Here is an 18,184-nt window from a genome sequence, read left to right as displayed (position 1 = left end):
TCCAGAACTGCCACGTCCAATTGTTTGTTCCATATAAATGCGAACATGAAAAATAAAATAAAATGAATATTTTATGTTCTGGGGAGAACTGACCCTTCTTCATTCGGCAGTAGTACTTTTGGTTTGTGCAGTGTAATTCACAGAAATAGGTAGCCTAAAACAATATTTTGCCACCTAAAAGTTAAAGATGTTTTGTGCAGTTATTAAAGGTGTTAAAAATGAACTACCCCTTTCTCGTGTGTCTGTATCTCGGGGTTGCGGCGCGTACACTATGGTTAACCGAGTATTAACCGCTAAGGGCCTCGGTTAACGGTTAATGAAAAACTTGAAAACGTGCAGCCCTAGTACCTAGATTCCCACTTCTACTCCATACATGCAAAAAAAAAAAAAAGGAGATCGAAATTTAACCAATGTAATAAACTAACCTTGCCACCTCCAAATGTGATATCATAGCTACCAATAATGGAATTGGCAACCATGAGTGGCACAAAATCAGGACTTGCAGCTCCAGCTCCCTCTACAGCAATAGCAACATGTGCTAGGGGAATAGCATCATCACGCATACGAATCTGAAAGCAAGACAGGATCAGACCAACGGCAAGTCAAGTAATGGCAAGAAAATGAGACCCTTAAGTATACACGCAATTCATACCTCACTCCCAGTGAAACGGCATGGGGACAGAACAGGTACAGCATCACCCTCATATTCAAAAGAAACACCACTGAAATGCTGTTTAGCCAGAGCGACAAGGTCATCATGGTTCACTCCTACAGCGGAACAGAAAGACAGCATTTAAGCGATAAACTTTGCTGTCTGTGGCTTTTACTGTATATATAACACTACTGCATGACCAGTTTGATAATAGTTCAAGAGCAGTACCTCCAGCTGTAGCCAGGACCATGCGAGGAGCTTTATAATGGCTATTGATGTATTCCACCAAATCATTACGAGTCAGTGTCCTTGAAAAATCAGAGCAAAAAAAAAAAAAACCTTTATTACCTTAAGGAACATGTTTCATTGGGTATGTTTACAAGTTAGGGCTGCACAATTAATTGGACTGAAACCGCACGCGATTTGGCAAAGGCTGCGATTATTTTATGCACAGCTTGTCAGTGCAGTTCAGCTGATCGGTAATAAGTGCTGCTCCATCTGAACACCAGAGGGCGCTCTCGTGCAGACATGCCAAATATGCCCCACCACAGAAGTAGATGATGCCCATCATTCCAGGAAATCCCTATCGCTGAAGCTGAATAAACCATAGACAGTAAAAGAAATGGACACAGCAACCCCCTTGATTTCAATGGAGAAAACTGAAGCCCGATTAAAGCACTCACTTCAGGATGGCTAAACGTACTGCGCCGGCTCAAACTGAGCCTTGACGACAGTCTGACAGTTGTAAATCTTCTAGTAGCTGTGCCAAGACAAATCTGAAATCACCTAATTCCTCAAAAACGTTGTTGAAATATTTTGTCCCGTTGCTTTTATGGACTCTCTATCTATGGGCTTCTCCCTTGACTTTATGCCTCTATGTCCCCCCGATTGCCTCATAGACAGCAAAAGATTGCCTGCGAGCTTCTCCTCCTGTCTATACGGTAATTTATCTATTGTGCGACAGAAAGTCGCGTGGTTATGACGCAATCGTTAGCCTATTTTTACAAAAACGGCTTCTACCGGGCCATAACGTAAGATACAAAGTAATGGAGCCTTTTATACATTGTCATGTTTCTTTAGAAATAAATAATGGACAACTGAAGTCTTTGGACGCCTCAGATGTAAAGTTATTAGCTGTCAAAGTGACCCCAAAATGAATGGGAGTCAATGGAATGCTAACAGCAGGTGAAGTTCTGCTTCAATGGCGGCCCCCGCGAGGCTTCAGTTTCCGGCTGATGGATTACCCCCTTGGAGTAAACAGGAGATTGAAATGTTTTGATTAATTAAACATGACCAATAAACACAACTGCCTTATTCTGTGTAAGAAGCCACATCATCTCACAGAAGGATGCTCAACTGTCGTTATGAATTGAGTTTGGAGTAAAAGCATGTTATTAAATATTGTCTTTTGTTGGACAAGAGGTTATTAAATGCTTCTCATGTTTCTGTTTTTTCAAATTCACATTATAAGTGATTCAAATTCACAGTGTTTTCAGATGGAGCAGCGTTTACAGAGCCGTACGTCAATGACAAGCTGCGCATACAAAATAATCGCAGCGTTTGCGACTTCAAAATCGCAATAAGCCATCTCGATTTAAAGGTGCAATCTGCAATATTTGTGAGGATCTGTTGACAGAAATGCAATATAAGATCCATAACAATGTTTTCAGTGGTGTATAAAGACCTTGAATAATGAACCGTTATGTTTTTATTACCTTAGAATGAGACATTTATATCTCCATAACCGCGGGCACCCCCTTCTATGGAGGTCGACATATTGTCTCGTCATGTTTCTACCGTAGCCGACAGCGATCAAACAGCGCTACAGAGCGCGTTTCGTCACTACCTTGAAAAATAAGTTTTCAGTGGTGTATAAAGACCTTACTTAATGAACCGTTATCTTTGTATTACCTTAGAATGAGCAGTTCCTATCTACATACACCGCGGCTCCCCTTACATTGAAATGCGCCGACATGTTTCTACAGTAGCCCTAAACGGACAAACGCGTTTTGTTACTATGTTGCCCTTCGTGCAAGGAAGCAAGCTTAGTTCAGCGAATAAAACACTGACGCAATGATGAACAAGTAACAATAATATTCGCAATAACAGTTTTACTGAATAATTAAGTAAACATAATTTCTTATACCACGGGCTGTTTAAATACTCAATTCTGATCGGCTGGAAGGTGTGCAGTAAAACCGTTTAATGCACAGGTAGTTCCAGTCAGTTTGATTACAGTTAATCCGCTACTATAATCATTGGTAACCATAGTAACACAGTTACACTTGCAAACAGAGTGAGAGACACATATGAAAACATTTATCTAGGTAGGCTAAATGGATGATTTTTGCATATCGTTTAATTTGTATGGTGATTATGGCAATTTTGAGAAATGGGCCCAGGCACAAGACGAAATAGAAGACTTGGAGAAGACTATGAATGACAAAAAGCGGCACAAAAAATTAACACCGACAGAGCTAGATAAGATCGAAGACGACAAAGATGAGGTCAATACGAAAAAGACAACTAAATGGGCAGTTAACACTTTCAGTGACTTTTTGCGCCAAAGACAGAAAAATTGTGATTTCGAGACCTACTCTGCTTCTCTTTTAAATGAGACATTGCAGGGGTTTAATGCCTCTGTTCAGTCTACCGCTGGACGCGAATACAGTGTTGCAAGTTTGATGCGTCTCAGAGCAGGTATAAACCGGCACATCACAAAATACAACATTATAAGTGATAAAGACTTCAAGTCAAGCAATGCCATCTTTAAATCAGTTTTAAAGCGCTACAGGAAAAATGGAAAAGACACCAGCGTTCATCATCCGCGTATTACTGAGTCTGACTTGGAGAAAATTAGAAATGCACCTGCACTCTCCCCTTTCACACCCACAGGACTTGTAAGAAAAGTTTGGTTTGACATACAGCTGTGTTTTGCACGGAGGGGAAGAGAAGGAAACCGTAACCTATCAAAAGAGTCTTTCGTTCTCCAGCAAGACGAGAATGGGAAAGAGTACCTGACCCTGGCGCATAACCCAGAGACAAAAAACCACAAGGATCCCACTGCATCGGATAGGGAAAATTTACAGGGATTTATGTTTGCGAGCCCCGGCGACCCACTTAGTCCCGTGGACAGCTTTAAAAAATATCTGTCAAAGTGTCCAGAAAATGGCGGAGCAGAAAATGCCCTCTGTGCAAACTCAAGAGCACCGAAATGTGGTTCACCAGAGTTGAAGAAGGTTGGTAGAAGAGGTTGGTAATAGATATTTCGTTTTTGCCCATAAATTTAAACGGTGTTAATTTTATTTTCCAAATCTAAATTGTATACTTTAAATTCTTGTTGTTCAGGTGGAAGGTATCTCACAAATGTACACAAACCATAGTTTGCATAGCACTGCCGTTGGACGACTCTCTGATGCAGGACTAGAAAGTCGCCAGATCATGTCAGTGACAGGCCACCAATGCGAGGCCAGTTTGCGGTCATATTGGGCCCCATCTTTGTCAGAGAGGAGGGCATGGAGGAAATACTGACATCTAGAACCTCAACAAGCAAAGCCAAACATAATTTCATCTCCAAGCCTAAAACTGAAATAACCCTACCCTTTTCCATGTCTAACTTCACGATAAATGGAAATGTGGAGTTTAACATCAATTAGTATAATGAGTAAAACAATCCCCTATAGAAATTTCCAACTGTTTGATTTTTTTGTTTTCATTTAATTTAATGCATTTCAATAAATGTAATGTGTCTTTATATAGTAATCGTGGTTAGAGACACCGGTTTTATTTCACACTCTACATAATTCATTTAAATAAATTACATGATTAGTTCAAATAAAGATTGCCTTGTCACTGTCAGTGTTGCTTGTCATTCATAAATAATTTTAATAAATCCATTAAATAATCATTAAGTTATCTATATGCTTAAGCAATGAGGGGACTCTGTCAGTTCTTTGTCTCTCTCTTTTAATAATGAATTTAAATAAATGTGATTCAATAAATTAAATAATTAAATAAATTCATTCAAATAAAAGCAATCCGATGGCTCGACTTTATTTAAAGCGGACAGCGTGCTAGAACTAACGAGCCGAAACTTAAGAAAATAACCATCATTTTTACACGTCTGTTAAAAAATTACACTGTAAACATCAGTTACAGCTTTAACTTATTTTTTACTTGGCAAATAACCGTGGTATAAGCGGGATAATCCACAGCTAGCCATGCATTAAAGGATTTTAATGACGCTCAAGTATACACGCAATTCAATTCAAAGTATTCCTCCGCTTCGCATCGGGTGGTTCTTTGCCTCTACGTCGTGCATTAAAATCCTTTAATGCATGGCTAGCCATGGATTATCCCTTAATTTATCCTTGTAAAGAAACCTCATTGCTGAACTGGCTGCTCTCTGCCGTCTCAGACTATGATATCTTTTCCTGTCGGCCACCGTAACTTTTGTTGGTTGCAATTCGTAGCCTCACCACTAGATGCCGCTAAAAATCACACACTGCACCTTTAAGTGTGATTACATGGAAACTGCATTAATCGTGCACGATTGTGATTGGCTACAAAGCTCAACGCTTGTAAAAATCATGCAAACAAACACGAATGACAGTACTTGAATGCAGCATTTATCACTTTTAATTTAAAGTACCGACTGGTACCAGTACGTTTGACAACCCTATTTACATGGCACTTATTTTCATCAATCTGAATTAATCCAATTCGATTTCAGATACTAAAAGTTTTGTTTATATGAACCCTAAACTTTGCAGTTTCACATTTCATTTGAGTGTGCATTTCTGTATTTCGAACAAAACTTCAGCGCAGTGCCCCAGTCATACTGCGAGCATGATCGTTTTTTGACCTTGATGACATGCCTTAAAGGAAAGCTGACAAATATGTCAGAAGAGATTTTTTGCAAATATTTTGGAAATAATCAGTCTCCTCCACTGACCAATTCGTAACACGTAAATAAACATTCAAACAAACTTGTAAAAAGTCAAACGTATGTAAACAGATCTTATAAAAGGGCTCTTGTAAACATATACGCATCACAGCACTGCGCATGTGCTCAAGGTATTTTTTAAACAGATTAAGAAGATAGTCGTATATAAGCATTTACATGCTCAGGTTTTTTTCTTATTGATTGGATTATTTCAGGTCTACACACACACACACACACACACACCTTTCAATCCAATCAAAAATTAATTCGGATCAAACTCAATCCAGTCGACTGAGGTATTTACATGACGTCTTTCAATCTGAATGACACACAGTCAAGCATTTGAAACATGAAATACAATAGCTTGAATCCTGGAGGATGTGTGCATACCTGGCATTGACAGAGGGACCAAGAACACTATGGCCCAAAGGAGTACCCTGGAAAGCAGTAGCATGAAGCAGATCCAGGCAAACATCCTGCAAGCTACCTTCCACCTCTTCCAGCTCTCTTAGCACCACACTCCTCTGCTGCTCCATCTCAGCCTCACTCAAAGATGAGCTCTGCACTACTTCTGCCAACAGCTCCACCGCTAGAGGGAACACAATAAAGAGACATCATTAATGAGATCTTAAAATACCATTTTAGATCTTAATATACATTAGTATAAATAAACTGCGTCCGTTTGAGAAATGGGTCTATTTTAATAGTTCCGTTGTTTGTTCTCTAACCTTTAGGCAAGTCCTTGGCAAGGGTCTTCATGTAGTAAGCAGTGTGTTCCCGAGAGGTGTATGCACTCAGGTGAGCTCCCATAGACTCCACTGTCTGTTCAAGAGCAGACTGTGGGTACTTCTTTGTGCCCTTGATCCAAGAATAGTTTGGAATAGGAAGGAAAGCATGCAAATTAGTGAAACGGTTTTTAATTATTTGGCTAATGGAATGGGTTGTGGTGTGCAAGCATTCTAAAGGGAAGGCTATTTTCACAAGACAATATTCATGTTTTTTTTCCATCACTATAAACAGAAATTCAGAATTATACACCATGTGCTCATAGGAAGTACTACATTCAATAATTATTGCAACAACCTGAGCCCAGGTCAATTATCACCATGTGAAAACTAGTAAGCAAAATGCAAATGTTAGAATCTTAAGATGTATAAAAGTGGCTACAAACAAGTTCTTTAGCTTTGAATACCAAGTAGAAAGTGTTCAAATTGGACAACGATACAAGTGAGAAGAGGTGAATGAGGAAAAGGAGGGGAAGAAAGGCCAATGAGAACATTAGCCTCTGATGAGACCTGTGCTGCTCTTTCTTTAACCATATTCTTTCCCATGTATACGAGACAAGTCGAACTGAGCAGAAATTCGCATTAGAATATGTTGACCGACTCTTACTGTATTTGGTTGAATATTTCAGTCACAGTAGTTTTCCTTCAATTATGGTTCAATATTTGTTCATTCTAATCGTCTTACAGTAAATATTGCAAATGTATACAAAATATAAGATGAGTGTTCATTTGAAAAAACTGATTTGCCCCAATAGCTTGAGATTTGTATTTTTAGTTTTGAGTTTATAGTTTTCGTTAGGACTATAACTATATAATTTAGTGGGATACAGTATATTACAGAGAAAGTTTTTCTTATGACAACTGATGCGGCATATGCCGCCATTTTAGAACAAGAGTCCTAAACGCATAATATAACTAACTTTAAGCATGCCATCTCTTTTTAATGCAATTCCAAAAGTTAAATGTTCACACAAAGATACTGTGCTATCAAAGTTACAAAAATATTGTTTATTATAGTGTAGTGTTACAAATATATTAAATGTTTAATTTAGGTTCAACAGTAGAGGCATAGATGATGACATTAACCTTTTGTTACTTCACAAGAACAGCTAGGCTTTTGTCTCTATGATAATGTTAAGGTTTGAGTGATCTAATCAGGCTGATTGGATTAGCATCTCATTAGGGCAGTATTTCAATTAAATGTATTTTAAATACGTATTTAATTACTTTAGTGTATTTTGTAATTTGTATTTTGCAGGTGTGGAAAAATTAAAATGTATTTTGTAACAAAATATTTTGAGGGAGTGTATTTGGAGTATTTCAAATACTTAAATACTTAAGAAAAATCACCATAGTAAATGATTTTGCCATATTTTCGGTCTGATGTTGGCAATGGCAATGTCCAGGTTAGATGCACGAAAATCACGTGACACCCTGTAGACCGGGCTCCCTCCAAGAAGTGAATGAGTTTTGAACTCTTAAAAATGGCATTAAGGTAAAGTGTTTTGTGACAAATATACAGTCTACACACACACATATTGCACACTGAATTGTGCCTTATGAGACCAATGCACTGTGTTGTCATTCATAAAAGGACATCATAGGCCCTACCTATTATGAAACAGCGCGTCTGTCGTAACTCCACTGAAATCTCTAAGCTAAGCAAGTAAAGCGTTCACAATATAACGTTCACCATCTGCAGTTTTTACACGTTTTTAAACGTATTACATGAGAAATATTGATTTTGTATAAAATAATCATCAATCCTATTGTTTTCAGTAATTGCGATTCTACTATGGAAAAGGCACACGGGTTCAGGGCAGTTAGAGTCTCGTTTGTTAAACAAACCCACACATATTATGATTAATATGATTAATCATATATATTATGATTAAAATGGAATTTTGATTTTGTGCCGAAAATTCTCGGTCTGTTATTTTTACACAAAAATCGCTGCAAAAGATGCTTTCCAACAGGTTTTATCATAGTTTTTGTCCAACTCCATTGACTTGTATTGGATGTTCTGTGAGGTACGGTATTACTCCGCTGACGGAAACGGGAATGGGGTTGATTGTATTATTTCTGTAGTTATGCAGTCGCGGTATCGTAGGCTGCGCTATCCAAACATTGGCAAAGGTGCATTATCGCCACAAACTGGGCTGGAGTGTCTATTATTCAAGCTCTCAACGGAAGAATATCCGGTTGTGGAGGTGGAGGGGGGGGGGTGCTAACACAGAAACCGAAAATTCTCGGGAAAGCAGCATTTTTCCAAATTTCAATCTTAACCGTTCTATTTCATCAGAAACGATCTTAAAACAGGGCTTTAAGTGTAAAATACCGAACTTGTCCTTTAAGGCACGAGTAGAGTAACGGTGATAATATGGCTACGTAGCCTACATCAAACACGTTTTGCTATTAAGGGCAGCTTACCACACCATTGGTGTGAACTTAGCTATACATGCCATTTACGTCAGAGGGAGCTATTTCAGGCCCTGTAGAGGTTTAGTGAAATGCCCATACTTTTTTTATTTTGCTTCTTCGCCATTTTGAATTTACACATTTCTCATATTTGTATTATTGCTACTATTTGTTTTATTGACCTTTCAGTAATAAAAAAAAAGACTTAAGATTATTGTGGGAGTATTTTTGTATTTTCAAAATACTAATTACTTGTATTTTATTTAAATACATTTTTCACATCAGTATTTTGTATTTTATTTTGTTACATTTTATGAGCCAGTATTTGTATTTTGTAACAAAATAGTTTTTGATGTATTTGTGCCCACCTCTGATCTCAAGGCTCTGAATTACACTGTCATGCTGATGAGATCAGGGCTGGGGAATTTCCGGTAACGGGCTGACTCCTGTCCTTCATTTTACATGCTTTGTTTCAGAGTGTCTTCACCTCTATGTAAATCCCTCCCTCTTGAAAGGTATATAAAGTACAATGTATACTGCCTTAGTTAGACTTGGACGACTACAGCATTGCAACAGCAAAGTCCTCAATAAAGAGTAACTTCTTCTTGAAAGATATCCCAACGTTTCCTGGTCTCTGAAGAAAAAGTTTCCAACAATAGTTACTAACTTATCCTCAATAGGGCTGGGTATCGATTCAGATGTCCCGATTCCATTCGATTCTGATTCACAAGATCACAATTCGATTCGATTCTCAATCCAATTCGATTCATTGAATTCAATCGTTCCATTTTCACTGGCCCCACTACAAAGACAGTAATAAATGAATAAAATATTGTTTTTGCCCCATGTATCCTTGTATGGTAATCAATAAGGTTGAGACACCCAACATTTTAGATACCAGTGAAATTTAACAATTCTCTATTCCAATTTCGATACCAAAGCTAAAACTACAAATTTAAATTTCAAAGATTTTTAAAAACAAGTCATTAATAAAAAAAGAGCAAAGAATTGTGCAAGGCAAATTAACACATAAATAAATACAATATAACAAAGATACAAATTAAATTGTATTTTAAATTGCTTTTAAGTTTGTTTTTAGGTCTAACAGTAGTTTTCCAGTACAGAATTTGAATAATGTAATCAAACGTAAAATAACACTGCATATAATCTTCTCGCTAATCTTGAAATAGCGTGCAAACGACGGGAGACAAGGATTGAGGAAGCTTCCTGAGGAGTCATGAGCGAGGATACACAGGTGTCTCCTTCCCTAGCATCCTAAGGGGGTGGAGCTAAGACGCACGGTAAGGAAGCGAGGGAAGGAAACGAGGATCCACAAATAAGAAATGAGAAGCACCCATTATGTTCAATGTCCGCGGAGATGCGTAAAAAGATCGATTTGTGGCTATTGAGAATCGATATCGAATCGACCACATTTTAAAAGATTATTAACCCTTTAAAACCGCACGTATCATATTTGATACACGAGTTTCTAAGACATATATTGAATCTGTGAGAGCAATACTTTCTTTGAAAACCTGTTGTATCTATTTTGATACGTGTATTCTGCCATCTTGTGGAATTTCACAGTACTGCAGGCAGTAAAGGGGTGATTTTTTAGCTTTTAAAAATGGCGGCTGCGATTGGATCAAGCCAGACGCTTTCGGCAGGAAAATAAAGGCTAATTTCAAGTTGTTAAGGTAAAAAATAATATTGGATTGCGCCTGATATAATTAATTTAACTCTTTCTGAATTGAAATAATGCATAATTACTTAATAATTTAATCGTTAAATTACAATTAAATCGTGTTGGAAATTGTGTATCAAATTTGATACTGCAGGTATTAATGGTGCTTTATGTCTAAACAGTAATGTCAAATTGTAGTAATGTTATCTACTTTATGACTACCACAAAGTAAAATAAAAGGACTGGAAAAAAGATCTATGTAAAAAAAAAATAGAGAAAAACTGCCTAAAATGTTCTATGTTTTCAAAATGTTAAAGGCATAATAGATTTTTTGTATCTAAAATCTACACTGTTGTAAGCAAAACTTTCCCAAAAAGCCTGATGTATCAAATGTGATACAAAAAAATCATAAACAAAATAAGTTGGCAAATTTTTTTTTTGTTGATTTTGATTCAAGGCTTAATAAACATCTAATTTCCAAAAATATATAATTTTCTGCCATTTTTTTAATGTGTCAGGCTTTAAAGGGTTAATCGGAAAAAAAAATTTTTTTTGCCCAGCCCTTTTCCTCAATAATTGTCATTTCAATGAATTTGCACCTTTGAATGCAAACATTAATAAAATCAAGATTTAATATGATGTGAATATATTATAATGCATTATGCAGTGATATAATTCTGACACGCATCATAACACATATTGTGAAGCAGCAATACCCTAGCTCTCGTAACAACATTAATTTAGAGCGAACGAGTAAAGGTATCATGTATACTTTAAATGCCATATGCTCCAGGAAAAATCCAGCACCATTATTCTTCTCAGATTCATATCTGCTCCCACAACCAATCCAAAGGCCGACCTGCAAAAGCCAGACAAATGAAAAGCACAAAGGTTTAAGTTAGCACTGCTCAGTACTTTTGAGGTTGATTTCCTTTTAGTTAAACAAGTTCATTTGTAAATGGAAAAGTTAAAGAACAGTTACTTAGGCTTTTTTAATTCCTGTTATTTTTATGAACACACAGACTATATTAGCCTATAAAAAAAGCAAGTCACCGTGCATGTGGCCTGGTTGGTCTCTTCAGAGGCAATCCTTAAGCCATTGCTTAAGGAAGTGAGCCGAGTTTCTGAAACTCCAAGCAGACTCTGAGCATATGATACAGAGGCCTGTCCTCGTCTCAGAGACAGCAGAAGAGGCTAAAATGAAAAGAAAGATAGACATAAGAATATGGTGCTCATTCTTGTATCAATTTTAAAAAGCAAGAGAAAATTATAATATATATATATATATATATAGGGTGACAGGCCCAAGCCGGTGGCCTGGCAGTGAGGCCTGCCTGCTCGCAGCTATATATATATATATATACACAATCCTGGTAATTCATTCTAGAATGTGTATATCATGGTAAATCATCCTGTAACATGGTAAATCATGGTAAACTGGTAAATCATGCTAGAATCATATTAAATCATACTACAATGTATTCAATTGTGGTAAACCATTTTAATCATTCCCGCAGGTCTTGCGTTTATAATACGGGAAATTCCAGCAAACATTCATTCAATCTAGCATGTAGGCCTATGAGTAAATGTAACCTAACAGATTATAAGATCAAATCAGTAATTTTAAAACTTTCTGTGAGACGCAATTTCACAAACAGCGTGAGTGATTCTGCCAATGACGCGTCTTCTCAAGCCAAGTCAATCGCGCTGCACTGCAGGCGGCGACTCTAGACTCTCGCGTTTCAGGAGTCGGGACATTTGATGGAAATGTCACTTGCACAATCGGGCCATTGCATCGTCACTATTGTTTATAATTTGTGCGTCTTTTTAAGTCTTCCCTATTTAAACATTCAAGCGATTTTAACCCGCATAACAAACAGCTCGTGGGTAACAAAACTGAGTTATTTTTCTTGAATTATAGCGCTTTAACGGTCAAAAGCACACAACATTGTCTAAATTCCAGTCTTGGGGAGTATCCTCTCAAACACTATCGGTTATGTCTTAAAAAAATAATACAAAAAGAAAATGCATGTGATACTATAATGAAAACCGTATGGGCCGTTCACGTTACGTCTTTTGCGCGCTCATCCTTTGCTGAAACGTCTTCGTCTTCATTGAGAACGTGGCTCATGATTGCTTAGCAACAGGGAGCCCTTTTTAAAAGAAGAGAAAGTGGCGCGGACTGCGCTTTACACGCAACATGTGAACGTTGGATCCGTGCACTAGCTCTTAAAGTGAGAGTAGCCTAAAATGTGTCTGTCATTATTGTATATAAAACAACAAAAGATAGCATTAATTGTAAGGAGTCAGGATTAATAGCCTATGTATTCAAATTATACAGGACTAAAAGACTATTCCGTGTTATTTTACATTTGATTACTTTTTTCCGTTTCTAGCATTTCTGAATACTACTGTTAGACCTAAACTTTTCTCTTTATTTCATGTATTTATTTGTGCTACTTTTTTCAATTTAATTCAAAGATTGAAATCAAGCTTCCTTTTGTAAATAAAACTTAAAACTAAAAAAAAATGACCCCATTGTAAAAACACAAATACAATGAGTGAGCAAACATTTAACTAAATGTATTTTATGTAATCAATGTAATGTAATCAACAAGCAAATTGGGATTGCGCAATAAATTGTATCTATTTATGTTTACAAATCTTATACAAGCTGATAGCTGAGTGTTGGAAGTGTGCTTGAAATGTACAAATGTTACTGATACAGTTTTATTGTTTTTTATATATTGTTTTTATTTGCTTGTTTTTATTTATTGCTTGAGATTTGTCCTCACTTAGTGCAAATGGAATTTCGTTGTATTCATTTACAATGACAATAAAAGGAATCTGATCTGATTTTTTAAAAATTGTCTAAAAATCCACATTTAGACCAAAATAGCCGACTTCCTTTTAGACTGGCTTAAAACTTAGAGCACGAAAGTGGTTTAGCCCGATGAGATCTGTATGTGTACTGATTTTTTCATTATTACATGCAAGTGTGTTTGATTTATAACCACGTTTATAACCAAGTTAATTTTATTAATAAAACTAATTATATAAAACTATTGACAATGCACTACAAATAAACTGGTTCTATGCCTTTACTTTATTAATAAAACTTATTTATAAAATACAAGGCTTAAGACATGCATTTTCCTTTAATGCAGGCAAAAGGAACCAGCATTTAAAGGGTTAATCTAAACTATCACCCTACAAGCTGGTTTTGTGCTTACACTTTTCAGTGAGTAGTAACGTGTCTAAGCAATTAAGGACTTTATAAGAAAACAAGTTGATAACAGATAAATCAGCCGTTAGCTTTTAAAATGAAACATAAGAAAATGTTTCACTCAATCACTGTAACAATGACTTAATGAAAGGGTTTTAAATAGTATTAAATAAAAATAGCTATGGTTCCCTAGTTCTGACACACTGACAACTTTTATTATTATTTTATTGTCATATAAAATACATAAATCATGTACAAGGAGAGAGAAAAAGTGATATAAGTTCAACTCAAGTATTTTTAAAATAAGTATATTGTACATAGATGTGCCCTGAATATTAACGTTATACTATGTTGTTTCTGTGCTCATACATTCATGTTTTCTGATTGCACTTCACCACTTTAGAAGCATTACAGTAAACAGGGTTAGAGAAAACAATCTTGAAAAGAGATCTGAGAATTTATGGAGAAAATCTAGAGATTCATAGGGCATTTCAGTAAATTAGCTATTCATGGGATATATTATTTAATAAATTGAGAACAGATCAAAAGTGCACAGAAGCTGTTGTCTTCCAATTTCATATTCATATTCTTTTTCATACAAAGAAAAAATAATCAGGAGAAACAGAAAACAGTCAACTGAAAAGAGCTCTTGCAACAGATTTATTTATAAACTTTATTTTTACCCCGTACACCTTTTTACCTCTCATACCTTTTTCCTCTTTTATGTCTATAAATTAAAAAATGTATGAATGTAAAAAAAAAAAACATACATACAGTAAATAAAATAAAAAACTTTCCATATATGTCTACAACTCTTCTGTTATGAGCATGTTTTCTGTGAAATAAATTGAATTTGTTGGTGTGGGCTTTATTTTTAAATGATGCATGCACTGCACACACATGTATTTAAGCCAAAATGAACGAACAGCACATTTTTTAAGAACTGTCATGAGTTATGATATAGATTTGTTTTAAAACAGTTTCCTTCTATTGACACTCGTATACGTCACTGACTCACATATTAACTGAATGTCCTTCATTAACAGTCAAAATAAATGAGCTCTTCGTCAAACCAGATTCTATGCTGTTTAGTTGTAATTGTGTGATGCTGCATTGGGGAGACAGCGCTCCATCTAACGTATTTTTGTTATTTGATTAAAATTGACGAAAGGGAAATGTCACAAAAGTTTATGTTATACAGTTAATGTATACAGTTTAACAATATAAAAAGGAAAAAGATTCTATATATCATGATGGCGTAAGTTTTCAATGACCTTGTCAGGTAAAATGTCATGTTCCCCAACCCTAACCAAGAAGAAAAAGAAACATAAAAGTGCAATATCTAACTTTCTAGAGTTTCAAAGTGACTTGCTTACAGGACTATTAAAAACTCGTGTCTTGATCCTCTAAAGCTCTCACACACTAGAAAGAGATGTAACCTTCAGTGTAACGTTAACCGAGCTATCAGCTAGCTCTCCGGCATTGACAAGGCCAATGGCAGCCACTGTGAGCATGGAGATAAACTGGTTAATACGCGCGCACTTAAATGTAATGTTTGAAATTCCTAAAGCCAGTAATAAATTGCAAAGTCATGAAATACTCACATAGCCAGCTTTAACAAGAGCTCGATTCACTGCCCCGCTGATCCGCCACATAGAGGCAACCATTTTGTCCACAGTGTGCACCCATAGACTGTGCACCACCTCTGTGTGAAATGTTCTTCTTCTTCTTCCTTTTCTTCTTCTTCTTCTCGATTTAATGGCGGTTGGCAAACCAGCTCTGGTGCATTTCCGCTACCTACTGGGGTGGAGTGTGAAGCATTGACGTAGAAGGGAAAGAAAGGAAAACGAAACAAAAAAACACCTAAACTCTTAGCATTAAGATTAGCACTAAATTAAACTTGTTTTCTTAAAATACTCTAATAAAGCTGTGGTCACTTTTTAATTATTTTTTAATAGGCTGAGTTCTTAAATGTCAACCTTTTTATTACAGCCTTTACCTCTTCTATGAACTAAGATCTTTCTTCAAACCATTTGATAAGAACTTGTTCGGCTGATTTTGGTAATCCATATTTGCTCCACAATCCTGTATTGTTTACAAGTTTTAAAAAGTCATTAATTCAAAGCTGTGTGTCCAATATGGAGTCGTGGCATTATTGTGTCATCCCTTTTTTTTTGCCACAAACTTCTCTCACATTTCCTTATTTATTTCATATAAGTGTCTTCCATTTCCTTCCTGTGTCCACAACTCTTGCCATGTATGCTTAATGATCTTTTTAATTAGGCTAACCCCTTCATTCCAGCTGTCCCCAGACGGACATTGACATTTATTCTTGAATACTTTTGGCCTTTTTTTGCCAACTCATCCGCCATTTCATTTCCCACAATCCCCAACGTGAGCAGGAATCCACAAAAGAAGACTTTTATGTGTTGAAGTCTAACCAGGGTCTATGAGAATATCCTGTCTTGAGTCAGATTTTTTTTTTTAAATTAGGCTTATAAGGCTTGATAAAGTATCAAGAGCAAATAACAACTTGCAGCAAATGAAACAATAGAATAGCAATCAATTCTGAGGAGTAAACAGATAAGAAATTAGATGTTCTTTTACCTTTTTTAAAGTCCAGCAATGAAATGACTTCTGCTGCAGGTGTATGCCCAGATTCAGGATCTTTTGAGCCGTCATTATATATTTCATTACAATAGGCCCACTCTTGATTTAAATATTGTATCAACAACAAATTATATGAGATCTTTCTCTGATGGTAATTTATTTCTTCCAGCAACTGCAGAAGGACCAATGCCATTGGGAATAACCATGGAGGTATAGCTGATATTGCCACTGTCAAACTAATTTCATAATCAAAAATTTCCATTCTTCGTGCCTCGTTATTAGCATCCCATCCGAAAATGGCTACTCATGAATATTCATATTACCAGCAGTTCTTAAGAACGTCTTTTACAGGGTGATATTCTTGTGTCCTTTCACTGATACTCAATAAACCATGTTTCTCAACTGGTCAGTTGTGACAGTGGATCACAGAGTGTACAGTCAAAGAAACCACAACAAACGTAATTCAGTGGTTGCATCCAAAATCGCATATTCTCTTGAGTAGGAACTTATTTTGAATAAGTAATTAATTCATGACCGTTAAAAAAGTAGTATGCATGTGTGTGGTATGAATGTAACCTGGACATACTACATTTGGCATGTCGTCATTATCGTGTCACCTAACAGCGTTAATTAGGTCTCTTTACTGCCATTCATAAATTCTCTTTTGTGGCCTCATGGGATAGTAAAGTGTCCATCATATGCAGACTTCAGAATCTTACTGGAAGTAGTAGGTCATCCAGGTACTTTCTGCCTACTCTTTTATGAGTACTATGAATTCGGACATCCTTTTGTCACATACTGTTTTCCACCTACTTTCGGATGCATGTTGTTTTTCTGATGCAATACTTTTATTTTGAAATAAAAAATGCATTAAAAAATGCCTGGGAAAACCGCGTTGTCCTTATTCAGTATCTGCGGTCAGATGAGTTGTTGCCAGGCTATATGTCAGTTAAAAAAAAAAAAAAAATGTCATAACTTGTTACGAAATACAAAGCCTCACCTCAGAAAAGCCAACTTTTTTTTTTTATTCTGTTTTCATCATTGTGCTTTTAGCAAATCTATAAATATCATCTTCTGATTCTGGTGTATAACCTTTATTAGTCTTTTTCCTCAAAAGCTTTACTATTTCAAGGTTTTTTATTTCAAAACCATTTTATGTTGTATAGGCCTATCAACACTTTCTCGCAAGAAGATCATGATTTGGTCATATAGATGTAGCCCAGGTACAAAAGGTTACTTGTACAAAACAGTGAACAGTGAAGCGACGTAACTTTTAGAACGATTTTTTTCCCAGCTAATCAACGATAAAAACATTGACAGCCAGTAAGAATCCATTTTGCTTTAAGAGCTTTAGCATTTAAAATGGCAGATAACAAAACTGCAGCGCTCACTTAGAATAAACAATTATATTGTTTGTTGGTGTGGATATAGTTGCAGTTATAGTTATCTTTACAGTTGATGTGAAAGGGCCTTTTCAAATATTGCCAGTGGTCTGATAAGTTTTAAAGATCAAAGTGCACAACAAATAAAGTTATTGCCTCCTAAAACAAAGAAATGATTCTGAACTGCCAAAAGTAATCAGCAATTCCAGTCTTACTGTGTTACATATCTATGTAACAGTGTAACAAATTTGCATAATGCCAGCCTATGGTCTTCACTGGTTGCCCACGACCATCATCTACTTTGACCTGCCCTCAAACACTGTAGTTGTAGCTTTGGACTGGAAGAGCTTGGTCCGTGATGTTATGTCAAGAAGTCATTGTTTTCAGCATTGCAAATCCACTTTGCATGCGTTTTAAAAGGATGAGGACTCGCACTGGAATTGATAAGGAAAAAAACGTTACCATCATTACTGTTCATATCA

General features: G+C 36.2%; 1 protein-coding gene across 1 annotated transcript in view; it reads right to left on the bottom strand.

Annotated features, from left to right (window-relative positions):
- Positions 1 to 15,468, bottom strand: part of uqcrc1 (ubiquinol-cytochrome c reductase core protein 1) — a 28,286-nt gene extending 12,818 nt beyond the window's left edge. The window contains exons 1-8 of the mRNA XM_077199133.1: positions 15,315 to 15,468; positions 11,538 to 11,678; positions 11,257 to 11,343; positions 6,326 to 6,455; positions 5,988 to 6,186; positions 881 to 960; positions 653 to 768; positions 426 to 569 (exon numbers count right to left, since the gene is read on the bottom strand). Of these exons, the coding sequence (XP_077055248.1) occupies positions 426 to 569; positions 653 to 768; positions 881 to 960; positions 5,988 to 6,186; positions 6,326 to 6,455; positions 11,257 to 11,343; positions 11,538 to 11,678; positions 15,315 to 15,377 (960 nt within the window). The 5' untranslated portion in view covers positions 15,378 to 15,468. The remainder of the gene's footprint in view (positions 1 to 425; positions 570 to 652; positions 769 to 880; positions 961 to 5,987; positions 6,187 to 6,325; positions 6,456 to 11,256; positions 11,344 to 11,537; positions 11,679 to 15,314) is intronic.
- Between the last annotated feature and the right edge of the window lie 2,716 nt (positions 15,469 to 18,184).

The sequence above is a fragment of the Siphateles boraxobius genome, unplaced genomic scaffold, assembly GCF_051911475.1.
Source record: "Siphateles boraxobius isolate OS27281-9 unplaced genomic scaffold, OSU_SipBor_1 41, whole genome shotgun sequence".
NCBI classification, from domain to species: domain Eukaryota; kingdom Metazoa; phylum Chordata; class Actinopteri; order Cypriniformes; family Leuciscidae; genus Siphateles; species Siphateles boraxobius.
This window is presented reverse-complemented; position numbering and strand designations above follow the sequence as displayed.